Raw genomic sequence first — 13,700 nt, 5'->3', positions numbered from 1 at the left:
TGTTTGGAGTAGCACATTCTCGCACTCGAACTCATCCATTCTCATTGTCTTTTGGTAAGCTGGATACTCACTCCCCTGGCTTGCCTGCTCGGGATTTGTCTGTTTGATTTCGCGCAGGGTGCATCTATACACGATCGACCGTAACGATTTTATAGACCGGCGCACCCGAATTATAAGCCGAACTTTGAACCCAAGCAAAACAACCTCGGTGGTTCAAACTTGAGTTCATACTAGGTGCCTGTGGGATTCATCGGCGCAATCAACAGAAATATATCTAGCTTCTCGAACTAGTTGAAAATAAATAATGTTGTGGGGAAATAACAAACTTTCATGGTACATTGGAATTATCTCCAGAGGTATGTGGATAAACAAAAGTAATCTCAACAAAAGACCCCCCCATGGAACCAATATTTCCTAGCATAGACCTTGCGAGCGGGCCAGACCAGTTAAACCGTTTGCATAAACAAAAAGTGCCCGGTCCTGCCAATACACTCGTCCTTGCTCTGTTGTTTTACTTACACAAACATACTGCAAGCTACCCACCTGTTTACCTATGCGCAAAAGACGAAACCCCATTTCGAGACCCTGCGGGAAAGTCGGCCGCGTCTAAAGCCTCAGTTATGCGATCTAGTGCACCCTTGTGGCTGCATTTCAGGGTCCAGAATAAGTAAATGTTTGCATATCTCTAGGAAGCAAATCTAGATGCTGATCTCGACACCATTTTCTACTGCACTCCGGCTCGTGATTATGCACTACTTTCAGCCTTCAAGTCTTCCTCGACCTGCTTCTTGACAATCTCCCTCACTTCCTGCCAGTTCGCGGCCACCTCAGTCACCCTCTTTTCCTTCTCTGCTAGTCCAACAAAGTCCTCTGGCAGGACCTGCTTTGTAAAGTCGAACTCCTTCTGGTCCTTGAGCGCAAGCTCAACGGCGCCAGAGAACTTGGCTGGGTGGGCCGTGGACAGCGCGATGTGCGGGACGTTGGAGGCCCTCGACATTGACCTCTTGGCCCCCGCAACACCGACGGCAGAGTGCGGGTCGAGAACGTACTTTGTGGCTTTGTACATCTCCGCGATCATCTCGAGGGTCTGGGTGTCGCTCACGCGCTCGCTTTCAAAGACCTGGCGGCCATTGTCCATGATTTCAGGGTGGACCGGACCGAAGCCTCCGGTAGCCTTGAGGGACTTGTACCATGCCACAACTTCCTGGCCGGCTTGCTTCTTGTTGAACTCGTCATTGAGGCCAGCCGTAGCAGCGAACTCTAGATGTGACTAAAGCGTTAGATGTTGTCTAGAAAAAGAAAGGAAGGGTGATCATACCCTTGGCAAGAAACCACAGTGTTCGCTCAAAGTTGCTCGACACCAAAATGTCCATCGCCGGGCTCAGGGTCTCCTTGCAGCCCTCCTCGTGAGCCTTTACGCCATCTTGAGGCAGACCGCCTGCGGCTTCCTCGGGGCTTGCAGGCTTCTTTTCGTAGCGGCCCGTCTTCCAAAACCTGTCAAGAATGTCGTTCCTGAAATGGGGTTAGAATAGAATTGAGGTTAGAAATCGTTGCCATGATAACTTACTCATTTGTCGCAACTGGAGATTGTAGCTACTTGTTAGTGCATCATAGATTCAAGCGCGACGAGATAGTAGCGGAATGTCGACTTACCGACCAACTTGTCGACAGGCAAGCCCATCTTTTGTGCAAAGTATCCAGCCAGGATGTTACCAAAGTTCCCGGTGGGGGTGACAAAGCGGACTTTGTCGCCGACCTTGAACGTCTCTGGTGACGCCCTGGCCAGAGAAAAGTACGAGTGGAAGTAGTAAACAATCTGGGCCAATATCCTGGACCAGTTGATCGAGTTGACAGCACCAAGCTTCAGTGTCGCATTCGAATCTGGGTCGTTGAACATGGCCTTGACGATATCTTGGCAATCGTCAAAGGTGCCGGTCACGGCAAGGTTGTGAACATTTTGGTCGAGCACCGTGGTCATCTGGGCCTCCTGGATGGGGCTTACACGACCCTTGGGGTGCAGGATGAAGACGGAAACATCCTTCTTGTTGCGAAGACCATAGATGGCCGCCGAACCGGTCTTGAAGACAGTCAGCACTGGCGACTAACAGGGTATAGCACTTGAAGCGGTCAACTTACATCACCACTTGTTGCGCCGACCACAGTGAGGTGGTGCCTGTCTGTGTGATGGTCAGCTCGGATCCTGGAGTATCTCTACTCAAGTCTGAACAAAACAAAACGGCAAATCATACCTTTGCCCTCCTTTCCCTTGTTCTTGCGAGTCAAAAAGTACTCGAAGAGGTTACCAAGGAATTGCAGCGCGCCTTTTACGAGTATGTCAGCTCCATATCCTGCCCCTGGCCAATATAGCGTCTGATATTCTCCAATGCCACAACCACAACATACAGTCCTTGAACGAGTAGCTGGGGCCGTGGAATAGCTCCAGCAGGTGAAGGTTGTCCTCCAGCTTCACCAGCGGCACAACCTCCTTGGATCGGAAGGTCGAGTAGCTGCGCTCGACGAGCGCCCTGAGGTCTTCCGTCGGCACCTCGGCGGGGGAGATGTACAAGCTGAGAACCTTGACGGCAAGCTCGGTGTAGGGCAGGTCTTTCCAGCTTTGCTATCGTCCAAGTCCCATTAGCGTGCTGGCAACACTAGATGCGGACAACGAGCGCGGGTCAGGGGGTAGAGCATCGACGTACCCACTCGGTTGCCGCGGGCACTTCCTCGGGCAGGAAAAGACCCCCGTCAGCCGCAAGACCTTTGAGGACGACGGTCTCGAATGAGAGCTGGTCGGCGCAAAGAGTCAGTTGACTATTAGTATAGTTTGTTCGTTATTCTATGGGCTGGCTTGGCATGGTAGACCATACCCCATAATCGTCTCCCCTTGTGGAGAGGTAGGTCTGTGAAGGAGAGTGCGACTTCTCCGACGCCCCGTTGGTTGCAGCACCGTTCTCCATCGTCGAGTTGCAGCGCTGTTAAATATGCAGGATTTGTAGTAGCAGAATCTGTCAAGTCTGCGTGTTGGGTGTTGTCGCGCGGCTGTCGCATCAGTCGCATCAGTCAAAATCAGTGTTAGTCAATTTCGCCCACCTCGCCCCGCGTCTCCCGACATCGGCCAGTAATAAAAAACCTTATCGATATCAGTGGATACAGCTGGTCTTGTCATTTTTTGTCAATACAAAATAGGTAATCGGCCATCGCCTATTTGACAGCGTACTTCTCATTGCAGTGCAGAATGTATTCGCTTTACCATTTCCTGGAATCAACAATCAGCGATTAGTGAGCACTGCCTGGAACAACTTATGTATATTAGATAGATTGGCAATGTGTAAAGCTGCGAAAGCTGCCCTATTGTGTCCATATCCCACATTGCCATACGAAAGTCGACATTAGGTACGGATATGCGGGCCGTCGTTTGGCCCAAAAGAAATGTCCATGCAGCCATGGAACGTCCGAACATGCACAACCAGCCATAAATAAGGTTTAGTTGGACCCAATTAAACCAAATATAAACAATGTCATAAGTAAGAATGGTAGAATTTGTTATAACAAAGAGCAAAAAGACAAAAGGCATGGACGTTGCCGGAATCGAACCGGCGACCTTCCGTAGTCGTTACTCATCTTATGATCGGCATCATCCAATGCGAAACGGATATTATACCCCTAAACCAAACGCCCAGGCTATTGGTTGTTGATGATCAGCCGAAAATCAGTCTTGATATACTCGATGCTATTTTCTCTTCTGTTTTTGTGAAAGCATTGAGAGAACTCTTCAATGCATCGATTGTAAAATTCAATTTGATTATCTCTGTTCTCGCTCCCTCATATTAATGCTTTTTTCATCTCTCTTCTTGATCCAGAATATTGTGTTGTTGTTTTCTCAATGCCGCTTGCTCGGTTTTGCTGGTACCTTTTGTCCAAGTATCTCTGCCCAGTTCAATATATTTTCCCTTCTTCTCCTTGACCATGATGTGTTCTTATGCTGCTCTTCCATTGTGTATTAGATCACTCCCTTTTATCCTCGTGTTTCTCCTAGCGGTCTTTCGACTTTTGGCTCTCCGCTTCTACTCTGCCGATTTACCCAGCACTTTGATGTTGTGCTTTGCACTCTGTTATACGCCCTGGCCTGGGTTTCTCGTATGCTTTGGACGGCTCTCGTCGGGTTATATCTCCCGGACGATAGAAACGGCTTTTGTGTAATTATCTGATAACCATGGTATTGTGCGTTAAGAAGATATCAAACCTCTGAACATTACAACGCTCATCACAGCAATTCGGAGCCACTGTCCAGCGGGAAACGTGCTCGTTTTCGCACTCGTCCGGAATATGAGAAGTGTGACATGCAAAATCTTCAAGTGATTCTAGTGAGTCTAGCTGCCGGTTGTATGGTTCGTCCTAGAGTGATACATCTCCAAAGGTTTAATTCGTGTGGATCGGCCAGACTGGATGAACTATCGGCAAACACCGACACCAGTTGTCAAAAGCAACTGACATATCGCTGAAAACCATTGACGTTCTATACTACTAACCCGAAGATTTTTAATCGGCTTCCATAGCTGCTTCCACATCGGCCCAGTATCAGTTAGGGGCTAGGAAATTTGAGCACCAAGGAAATTTCAAGCGATGGTAATGTTACATCTGAACAATAAATAAAAAAAGGGTTTCAGCTCTCAGAACTTCCGCTGGTAGCTTGTTATGTAATAATCATACTTTTGAGCCTTTTCCAGCGGTTGATGACGATACTACCACATGAACATATCGTGGGACTGTACTATACCTTCATTTGTCACAGAGGCTGTCAATAACATGCCACGTACACATATATCGAGGTAGCCGGGTACCAAAGCGCGCGGTCGGGCATCTTGTTTAGAGATCGCATGAAACCACTCGACGTAATATAACATTCACCCATTTGAGCCCGTAAGGTCGTGAGCCAGACATGTCACGCAGCAGACAGGTGTCAATATCGTGCAGATCAATAACAATCATGATATACTGTAATCTATGCTGCATACGCCAACTTCCGAATCGCCATCCAGAATGCTCGTCTCAAAGAAAACTCCTAAAGCCATGTAAAGGAACGAAACACCTGTCGATTTTAGACACCATTAATAAACGCCATATATGTATATCGATGATCCCAACTCCCAAAAAAAACGCTCAGATGCCCCAGCTACCCCTTCTCTCCCTCACACCCCAGGCCAGCGGACTAATACTATCCAAGTCGGGATGTTGACGCGCCCACTCGTGAATGTACAGCTTCAGGGCCTTCCACCGTGGACATCTATCCTGCTCCTTGGTATCATCATCCTCGGTCAATCGAATGTAGCCCTTGGCGCCCTTCTTCTTGCCGTCACCCCCACTGGCAATGTCAACCATGAAGTCCATGAGCTCCGAGTCATGACGTCGCAGCTCATACAGGTCGATCCTGGAGATCTTGGACAGCTCCTCGTCGTACATACGCGCCATGGCGGGATACCCCAGGCTGAGGTAGTTGTATACCTGTGTGACAAAGTGGTCTGTAAACTCGGCCTGGATCTGCTCAGTCAGGTCGGCGGCTGCCTTTTCCTTTCGGAGCCTCTCCTCGAGCCCGGCCAGCATGTGGATGCCCTTGGCCTCGGCACTCCGCCTGTTCATGTTACTAGAAGCGGGCGGTACCGTGGCGGCCGGCTTGGGAAGCTTCAGCGACGCAGGGCCGGCTGACTGGGTGCCCCTTGGAGAGGCGATGGGGGTGGGCTCCTCGCTCAGCACGGTAGAAATGGTTTCAAAGGTGCCAAAAGCAGCCGAGAACGGGTCGGTGCCTGCCGAGCTGGCTACGCTTGGGGTCTGTAGCATGGCGGGACGTGCCACCGAGGCGAGGGCCGTTCCCGACTCCGCCTCCGAAGTGTAGCAGTATCCGCGCCACAGACCCTTGGTTCCCGAGGGGTCCCTGTTGGAAGCTTCGGGAATCCTGGCCCAAAGATGATCAGGTTCCATCTTGGTGCGCTTGGGCGAGGGACACATGCGAAAGGTGATATCCTTGCCCAGCATCGGCGGGCTGCGCTGGCGCAGCTGCTCAAGGTTCCTCTCAGATGATGGCATATCTCTTCTATAGCCTGCCCCAAATGGACGACCACCACCATGACGTAGGAAGCCCGTCTCTGCGGGAATGAATGGCATGTCGCCTGCCCTGCCCGGTGGGGCCGAGGGGATATAAGGCATCTGGAACTCCCCGATGGGCTGGATAGGGGGCGGCGATTGCGAAGGGGCTGATGTCTCTCCAATGGGTTTCAGTGGGCTGTGGCTAACGAGGGGCATGTGACTCTCGCCGATAGGTCCCCTGATGAAGGGTGACGGGCCCGGGCTAGGTGTCTGCTTGCGACTAGAAGTCAGGAACATGGTGTCAGGCGGCGGGCTATCCAGCTCCATCAGATCGAGATCCTTAGTGTCAACCCGAGTCCGTGCCCGGCGATTGGCTGCGTTCTGAGCCTCCTTAACGTGCCAGTTCATATCCTCGTCGGTCGAGTCCCGTTTGGGACGGTCGGTACCCAAGAGCCTCAACTGCGGCCGGCCGCGGGGATCCAGCTCGTTCTCGTCCTCAGAGCCCTCGTCGACGACGAAATGCTCAGCTCCTCCTATCCTGGCGCTGCTGTTGGGAAACGCCGAGAGCGCTATCTCCTGCAGCCGCTTTTCAATCTCCTTCTTGGCCAGGCCAAACATGTGCTCGGCCGTCTCTTCGTCGCATGATTCCCTCCTGGACAAGTCCGTAATCCTGTGGTGCCGCTTTTTGCTGCGGTGCACCGAGTATATGTGGTGTTGGTGGGGTACGATGTCGGTCTTGTCGGTAGGTCTCGTCGCCGGGCCCATGTCTCCAATCCTTCTTGATCGTCGAGACGAGTCAATAAGCTGGGGCGCAAAGCGCCTCCTCTCTTTACGGAACTCATTTGGTGTCGAGGTCTCAAAGGTAACGGTATGTTGCGGAGATCTCGGAGAGGGCTCGGGTGAGGGATCTGGCGTCAGCTCGCCGACTGGACCAGGTCTTCTAATCTGCTCGAACGTCGTCTCTATCGGTATGGGGGCAAATCGCCGCTTTCCATCTTTGACACCCTCCATGGCCATGGCTACAAAAGGGGGCAAGTGCTCGCGTGTCCTGCGAATGGCTGTAGGATCTCAAGAAAAAAAGAAAAAAAAACTCCCAGATTCGCCCCGTTACTGTGTCTGCTTGTCTAGGTACTCTGCGCAACTGGCCCAGTCCGATTGCGCAGAGCAAGCTAAGTGAATTTCTCGGGCAAACTCAAGTGGCCTCGGGAAGATCGTTGGGAGCAAGCGTGATTACTAAAAGAGTGAGAGTATCAAGTATGTAATGGTTTGAATGGAAAAGAGACCAAGAGCCAGGTGTGGCGAGCACGAGGGCAAGTTGGCTAGCAATGTTTTTTTGCCTTGTCTGACTCTGTAGACGTAATAGGGTCTGGTAGTTGGTCGTGGCGACTTTTTGGGACGGTTCCGTCTTTTAGTCGAAAGAAAAAAAAACCCCAAAGGAGGGAAAGACGGGATGAAAAAGAAGAAAAGGAGATCCCCGTTGGACTCGGGAGTGAATTAGGACGAGGCAGGTTGCTAAACAAACCCGGTTGCATGCTCGTGGTTCGTGACTGCGAGGTGGGGAGACACCATGGGGAGACAAGACGGAACAGGTACAGGGCGGTCACAAGCGTGCGGGACGCTTCCCAGGGCTGCCGGTCCAGGGTCCAAGAACGCCTTTCGTCAGTCAGGCAGGTGGGATTGGCCTGGTCTGGGTCTCATCCGCCAATTGAGGAAGGGTCGGAAGGAATTTCGCATAAGAGAGAATGTTATCGACTTTACCAGTAGTAGTACTGTTACAGTGTCATAAGGGCTCAAGCACTGACAGGTAACTCTGATTTCTTTCATCTCGACGCGGCCAAGGCTCACATGACTTGTGGCATAAAGAATAACATACACTGTGGTTCGACTTTGAGCTGACCCCCTCACTCACCCCACTGTCATTTTGGTACTTACTCCCGGGGGCTGGTCTGGCTGGTCTCGCCTTGGTGCCCAGCCGTAAGTATTATTTTCCACTTTGTTTCCATTCTGGGTGACCTGACATCATCATGTTCCCCGAAAAAGCCTAGACTGGCACGCCACTTACCCGTGCCTCGCGTGCTCACACACCAAACAATTGGACAGCCCGAGGATTAGAAATAGGTAGTTAAACACAGGAAAAAATAAAGTCTCAAACGTTATTGAATGTTCCGCGATCGGGGATCGTCCACCAACGTCCATCCATTCAGAAACTAGCAAGCATACTCCAGACAGCCCCAAAGATGCACAGACTGACAAACATCCCTTGCTTCTTTATGGGTTCCCACGACGATGCGAAATTGGGTCGGTAACTAAATAATTTTTGTACCAGATTTGATGTGTCAAGGATCGATCCACAGCTCTACTCAGCACTCACCGACAGGAACGCTTTGGTTTAGTGCCCTAATACAAGAGACATCCAATACACCCGACCTGCTCCGTACAAGTGGGCACACGTGGTTGGCCGGAGTCTGGTTTCTGCCACTGCATCATCCACGGGGGTTTCGCGAGTAATAACGTTCAATCCAACGAGCTCAACGGTCAACGAGACAGCGCAGAATAGCTCAGCGATGCAGCTTGGGTTGATCCGGTTTGGGCCGGAACAGTCTCCTCGAGTTCCCAAGTGGACCTTTGACTAGGTACATACCAGTAAGCTAGCTGCAAGTGTGGGCTGTGACCATCAATCATAGGTAACATGCTAGGTAGGTTACCATGGAGCAGTTTGGTCTGCTCAGTCAGGTACAGAGCAGCAAAAGGGAGTCAAAGTAGTTATTGTCAATAACATGATGTTGAACTTGCAGCAAAAACCCCGCCCCTTATGCCATCCAATCCCTAATAGACCCGGGCTGCAAGGGAAAAGGAAGTATCCGCCGAAGTCGGACCATGGTTGCTTGAAAAATCAGTTAGACTCGGTACCAGGCGGAGCAAACCCGGAGAGGAGAAGAAAAAGAACAGAAAGAAAAGAATAACTGTAAACCGAAAAATAAAGAATAAAATACAAAACAAGCCATATCAGAGCACACTATCTAACAGAAGCAAGGTGCTGATCCCTTCCCAAGCGGTCAGGAGCAAACCGCAAAAGCTTGCGTCCCCCCGCGTCCCCATCCCCCACATCAGTTGGTGGAAGGAGTGCCAAGAGGCTAAGTAAGGTAGTGACACCAAAGTCTGGACCTTTTTATTTTATTTTTTGCTGCACTGCATGCATCTCTTCACCGCCGCAACTCGACCTACCGGACAGGTTGGAGTGGGGTTTTTGCCACGATATAATCACAACCTATTACGTGAAACTTGTGCCCCCGAAGGCGGCTTGCAACATGACAGAAAAAAAGTACCAGGTATTGCAAAATATTGCCAGGGCTGTAAGGTTTTGGATGAGGAGGTTGTGCAGCTTGCCCGCGCCGGTCTGGGAGACCGGTGAAAGCTCGGATTACCGCGTCTGTTAAGGGACGATCCATTCTGCGGGACCCCAAAGTTGCATCGTTATCGCGAAAAAAGTAGAGTTCATTTCAGCGTTATCAGTCTTTCTGGGACCCCGCCTCCCTCACGGAGATATGCGAAGACTGCATCCTAATGCGTGCCGGTATTACTGGCTCTTTGGGATTATGCACAATGTATGTAATTGAGCAGTAAGGGCAGATAACTGGCATTGCCTGGTGGCTATCTATAGATAGTTACGAAGCAGTTCGGAGAGAACGACTAAGTTGAGCAGACAGACAAGCTAAACCTGGCAACTGGACCTAACCGGCTAGGCTGGATGGCCGCCCTAATTAGTAAGTTGCCTAAATTAAGAGATGGAGGCGTTTACCGGTAGCAAAAAAAAAAAAAAAAAAAAAAAAAAAAAAAAAAAAAGGAGGGCTATCCGAATCATTCACAGAGATAATAACGTTCCCTAGAATTTCGCTAACGAGACAATCAATGGTCAACAGACCCATAAAGTTGAGTCCAGAGCAGGCAAAGCCACAGCTCGTCCATGTTACCTCCGTGCCTGTTTTTCCCCACTGCCGGGTTACCACCCGGACCCAGTGTTTATTTCCCGGCCCTGGAACCGGGATGCACATTAACATTTACCACGTAAACCTTCTCGTGATATGAATATCCGCCCAAAAAAAGAGATTTCCCAGACAGCCCAACAGCCCAACCCAGCCTAGCTTTCCACGCCCATCGAGATTCGAAAGTCGAGAAGGCGGTCTGCCACGTTGTCTCTGTGCCTTAGTATCGCGACGGGGATGAGCGCGTCTACGGAGTATAGAGCTATCTTTTTACTTTGTACAGCACCAAGTTCTCGATCCCACCGCAGCTTGTCCGTCATGTGCGGGAACGGGCATATTCTGTAATCTGTACGTGTTTTAGTTGCCATGATTGTTGTGTATATGCATCAAGCCATTTGGTTCTACTCCGTACATATGTGGCTCCGTTTTTGATGTCGCATCCAACCAATAAAAGGCATAAAAACAGTCGTCCCCAATCCAGCTTTCCAGCCATATATGCGCGGCTTCATCGCGTGAAAGCTTCTTGGCCTGCGTATTCCGTATCGAGAACGACGTGGGCCTCTCTGGTACGTCAAAGGTAGGTATGCACTATATCACCTGGTCAACGCCACACGGCATATGGCTTCTTGGGTAGTAAAGTAGGTGAGAACTGGCCCCGAATGCCCAGACTTTCTGTGCCTCGCCTAAAACACAGCAAGCTACTCCGTATGCGGGGGGACAGTTGAGCCTCAACAAACATGTCATATTCGTGGCTAGCTCGGAAGTTTCACCCACCTTGGCAAGTCCAAATTTGGGTGCTGACCTGAGTGGACTAGTTCTAGACGGTGATCATGATCTTGCCCTTTGCGCCAACATCAACGGTGAGAGCCTGCTTGGGGTGTTCCCTGATGCCACAAGACATTGTACTTCAAACCACAGACAGCACTTGTCGTGACAGACCAAGTGGAAATTACAGCCGGACAGACGTCAGAAACCTCTCTGGCGGAAGCACGTCAAGAATTGCCTGTGCACACTAGTTCTAGGTCTAGTCTAGGCCTCGTTATGGCGTGTGACATGTTGGCGCGGCGCCACTGTAATGACAATTTGTACCCCAGACGAGCGGGCGGCTACAGCGATAGAGCCAAGCACACACACAGACCATCCGAGAGGACTGAAGAAGAAATCAACTAGGGGGGTTTCTGTATGGTGAGACAGCGTTGCAGCCGTCCGTTATGAGATGTGACCAGAGCTCGTGTGCGCCCCGGCAAACCAAGTTGAATGATGATACTACGTAACGCCTCGTAATGGATGTTAAGTTTGACTACATACTTTCGTACCTGGGACGATCTACGATATAGTGAGTATTTGATCAAAAGGTTAACAGCAGCAGAAGTGGCACCTTTTCGGCAATTCATTCATTAACCCCACCGCAACTTGTGATGTGGGAAGAAGTAAAAAAAAAAATGATATTTTGTGGATAACAGAGATGTCGTGCCCACAGAATATTCTGCATGCGGAGATCTTCCATGGACTTTGGACGGAGTACATTTCAAATAGTCGTCTTTAACAATACAGCGGTGGCGGGGTGCAAGTGATCACAGATGTTGAGCTACAAGCATTTGGCTCGGTGTCAAGAAAAATACCTACCCTTTGAATTCCCCTGCCATCAGTCTATATGCGCACTCCTTGACAACACAGCTACCGGAAGTGACAGCGACACTTTGGCCAGTACGTGAGCATTGCACCTGATAGCAAATGCCAAAAAAATACCCGGTAATTATTGTCAAGCTGGTTACGGAGCAAAAAAAAAAGAAGAGGAGGAGGAGCTAGCCCAAAATAACTCACTCACTGGTGGACCACAAAAAGTGGTACTGTACAGTAATTACGCAAGATACGTAATAGTACGTCTGCTGAAGAACCTCGCTTACCAAAACCTCATTACGACCTGCGATTTTCTGTCTCTTCACCAAATGAACGATTTCGGCAACTGCATTCCTTGGTCACCTCATACAACAATCTACGGGAGCGCGCCGAAGCGCCGCCGTTGTAAGGACCCGTCCAACAAGGTAGTGACATGAGAAATTCAGGTTGAGTGATACGAATTTCATCTTTGGTTTTGTACGATACGAGAACAAGTGGACAGGGAGATTAGCGATTAGGATCCTCAGGAACACGGGATATCGATTTTTTTCTCCCCTACTGTATAGCAATCTCATTGATCGACCATGGGAAATGATCGGAGATGTGGGTGGGTGGGCCGACCTGGCCGAGAACGTCGAAACAGAGAGAAAAAAAAAAAAAAAAAAAAAAAAAAAGCTTGCACACCACAAAGTTGAACAAGCGAGCTCGCCCATTGCCAAACATTCTTACCCTGCCGCGCTCTTTGTACTGTAATTATTATCTGCCACATGATAACTCCCCAAGAAGGTCCAGACCTCGATCCGTCGCGAGGGTGGCTGCCACACCTGCCTGCCCTCCCATGTTGATCATTGGCCAGTGGTCCGGCTTGCCCGCGAATGATTCCGGCTTAGCCGAACGGTCGAGAATTGCCAGCTTGACCACCCTTCCCAGAACCTGTTCCGTCCAGTGGTCGTCGGTGGTTGCTTTCAGGTCGAGGAAACCGCCTTTCCTTGATCTGGGAGGTTCAACGGCCAGGAAAGGTCAGCGGCGAGAAATATCCGCGCCTCTCAGTTTGGGTGGATGGGTAGGGTGAGAATGCGACACTGCGGGATCGGCTTGGAAGGGGGGGGGATTTGTTTACGAGGAGCCTTTGACAGGCCGTACCTTAATTTTCTACTATGGTACAGGCGTTTGACAGGCCAGCCTCTTCCTCCACCATGGGATCTTGGAAATCTCCAGCGAGAGTCGTACTGCCAAGTGTGTTACTTATCACGTCTGTCGTATCGCGTTGTACGTGGAGACAGAACGTCAAAATCCCTGATATGATTGACAAGGAAGATTTGGCGGTTGTTGCCAAGTTCGCCATGGGACGAATCAAGTCGGTGGAGCAATGGACGTCATGTTTACCGAGCCTGGACGAAACCGTTACGTCCATGGCTCGATGGCTAATCGTTTTTGCTACAGTACAGTACTTGTGGGTTGGGTTGGGTTGTATCCGTACTCTGGAGGTCGACAGAGTCAGACCAGACCCGCGGGTATGGTTCTCGGGTGCGGGCTTGGTTAACCAATATAATGCTACATTATGACAATCAAGGGCTAAGAAAAAATAATAATAGATGTGTTTGTTACCCAGACTGTCAAGCTCACCAGGCTTGGTAACCAACTTTGGCCATACATGTCCGGATCTGCATTCCAGTGATAACCGCTGCGTTCGTAACCAGGAATCGAATTTGTTTGTGTGCTCCCAGGCTTGTGGACACCGAACACGATTCAGCCTGCTAGTCCCCGTTGCTATTTCCAGGTTGACTGAGCATGATATGATTGAGCGCAATCAAATGCAGGAGAAATTTGGGGCTTCGTGAATAGAAAACTGGAATTGGAACACGCAGAAAAAGATAGCTACTAGAACTAATTAATTAACCGACCTCGGTACGCGCCTACATTACTACCTTGGATAGCTACCTGGGTACGTACGTACGTTCATCTACCCTCGCAGGTAACAAGTCCAGGTTCCAGCTGAAAACAGCAAAGGATTGG

The 13,700-nt window shown here is 50.2% G+C and overlaps 4 protein-coding genes and 1 non-coding gene across 5 annotated transcripts; 1 reads left to right on the top strand and 4 right to left on the bottom strand.

Moving 5' to 3' along the window:
• Positions 1–657: 657 nt before the first annotated feature.
• MGG_08923 (threonine synthase) lies at positions 658–3,098 on the bottom strand. Its single transcript, XM_003713906.1, has 9 exons — positions 2,868–3,098; positions 2,700–2,786; positions 2,404–2,617; positions 2,250–2,321; positions 2,137–2,177; positions 1,654–2,077; positions 1,568–1,580; positions 1,319–1,512; positions 658–1,260 (listed from the first exon to the last, which is right to left on the bottom strand). Exons 1-9 carry the CDS (start codon positions 2,955–2,957, stop codon positions 746–748), a joined length of 1,650 nt encoding a protein of 549 aa, XP_003713954.1. The 5' UTR covers positions 2,958–3,098; the 3' UTR covers positions 658–745.
• Positions 3,099–3,573: 475 nt separating this feature from the next.
• MGG_20013 lies at positions 3,574–3,678 on the bottom strand. Its single transcript has one exon. It is a non-coding gene; the product is annotated as a tRNA-Ala (tRNA).
• A 1,220-nt stretch (positions 3,679–4,898) lies between these two features.
• On the bottom strand, positions 4,899–7,558 carry MGG_08922 (uncharacterized protein). Its single transcript, XM_003713905.1, has one exon. It carries the CDS (start codon positions 7,096–7,098, stop codon positions 5,161–5,163), a length of 1,938 nt encoding a protein of 645 aa, XP_003713953.1. The 5' UTR covers positions 7,099–7,558; the 3' UTR covers positions 4,899–5,160.
• A 2,087-nt stretch (positions 7,559–9,645) lies between these two features.
• On the top strand, positions 9,646–10,167 carry MGG_15610 (uncharacterized protein; the record flags this gene model as incomplete). The annotated part of the gene is made up of 2 exons (XM_003713904.1): positions 9,646–9,686; positions 10,002–10,167. The coding sequence occupies 2 exons, from the start codon at positions 9,646–9,648 to the stop codon at positions 10,165–10,167; spliced, it is 207 nt and encodes a 68-aa protein (XP_003713952.1).
• Positions 10,168–11,093: 926 nt separating this feature from the next.
• Positions 11,094–13,340, bottom strand: MGG_15609 (uncharacterized protein; the record flags this gene model as incomplete). Its single annotated transcript, XM_003713903.1, has 8 exons — positions 11,094–11,242; positions 11,373–11,390; positions 11,893–11,914; positions 11,972–12,030; positions 12,414–12,431; positions 12,509–12,617; positions 12,841–13,218; positions 13,311–13,340. The coding sequence occupies 8 exons, from the start codon at positions 13,338–13,340 to the stop codon at positions 11,094–11,096; spliced, it is 783 nt and encodes a 260-aa protein (XP_003713951.1).
• Positions 13,341–13,700: the final 360 nt, after the last annotated feature.

This window comes from Pyricularia oryzae, chromosome 2 (assembly GCF_000002495.2).
Source record: "Pyricularia oryzae 70-15 chromosome 2, whole genome shotgun sequence".
Lineage (NCBI taxonomy): Eukaryota > Fungi > Ascomycota > Sordariomycetes > Magnaporthales > Pyriculariaceae > Pyricularia > Pyricularia oryzae.
This window is presented reverse-complemented; position numbering and strand designations above follow the sequence as displayed.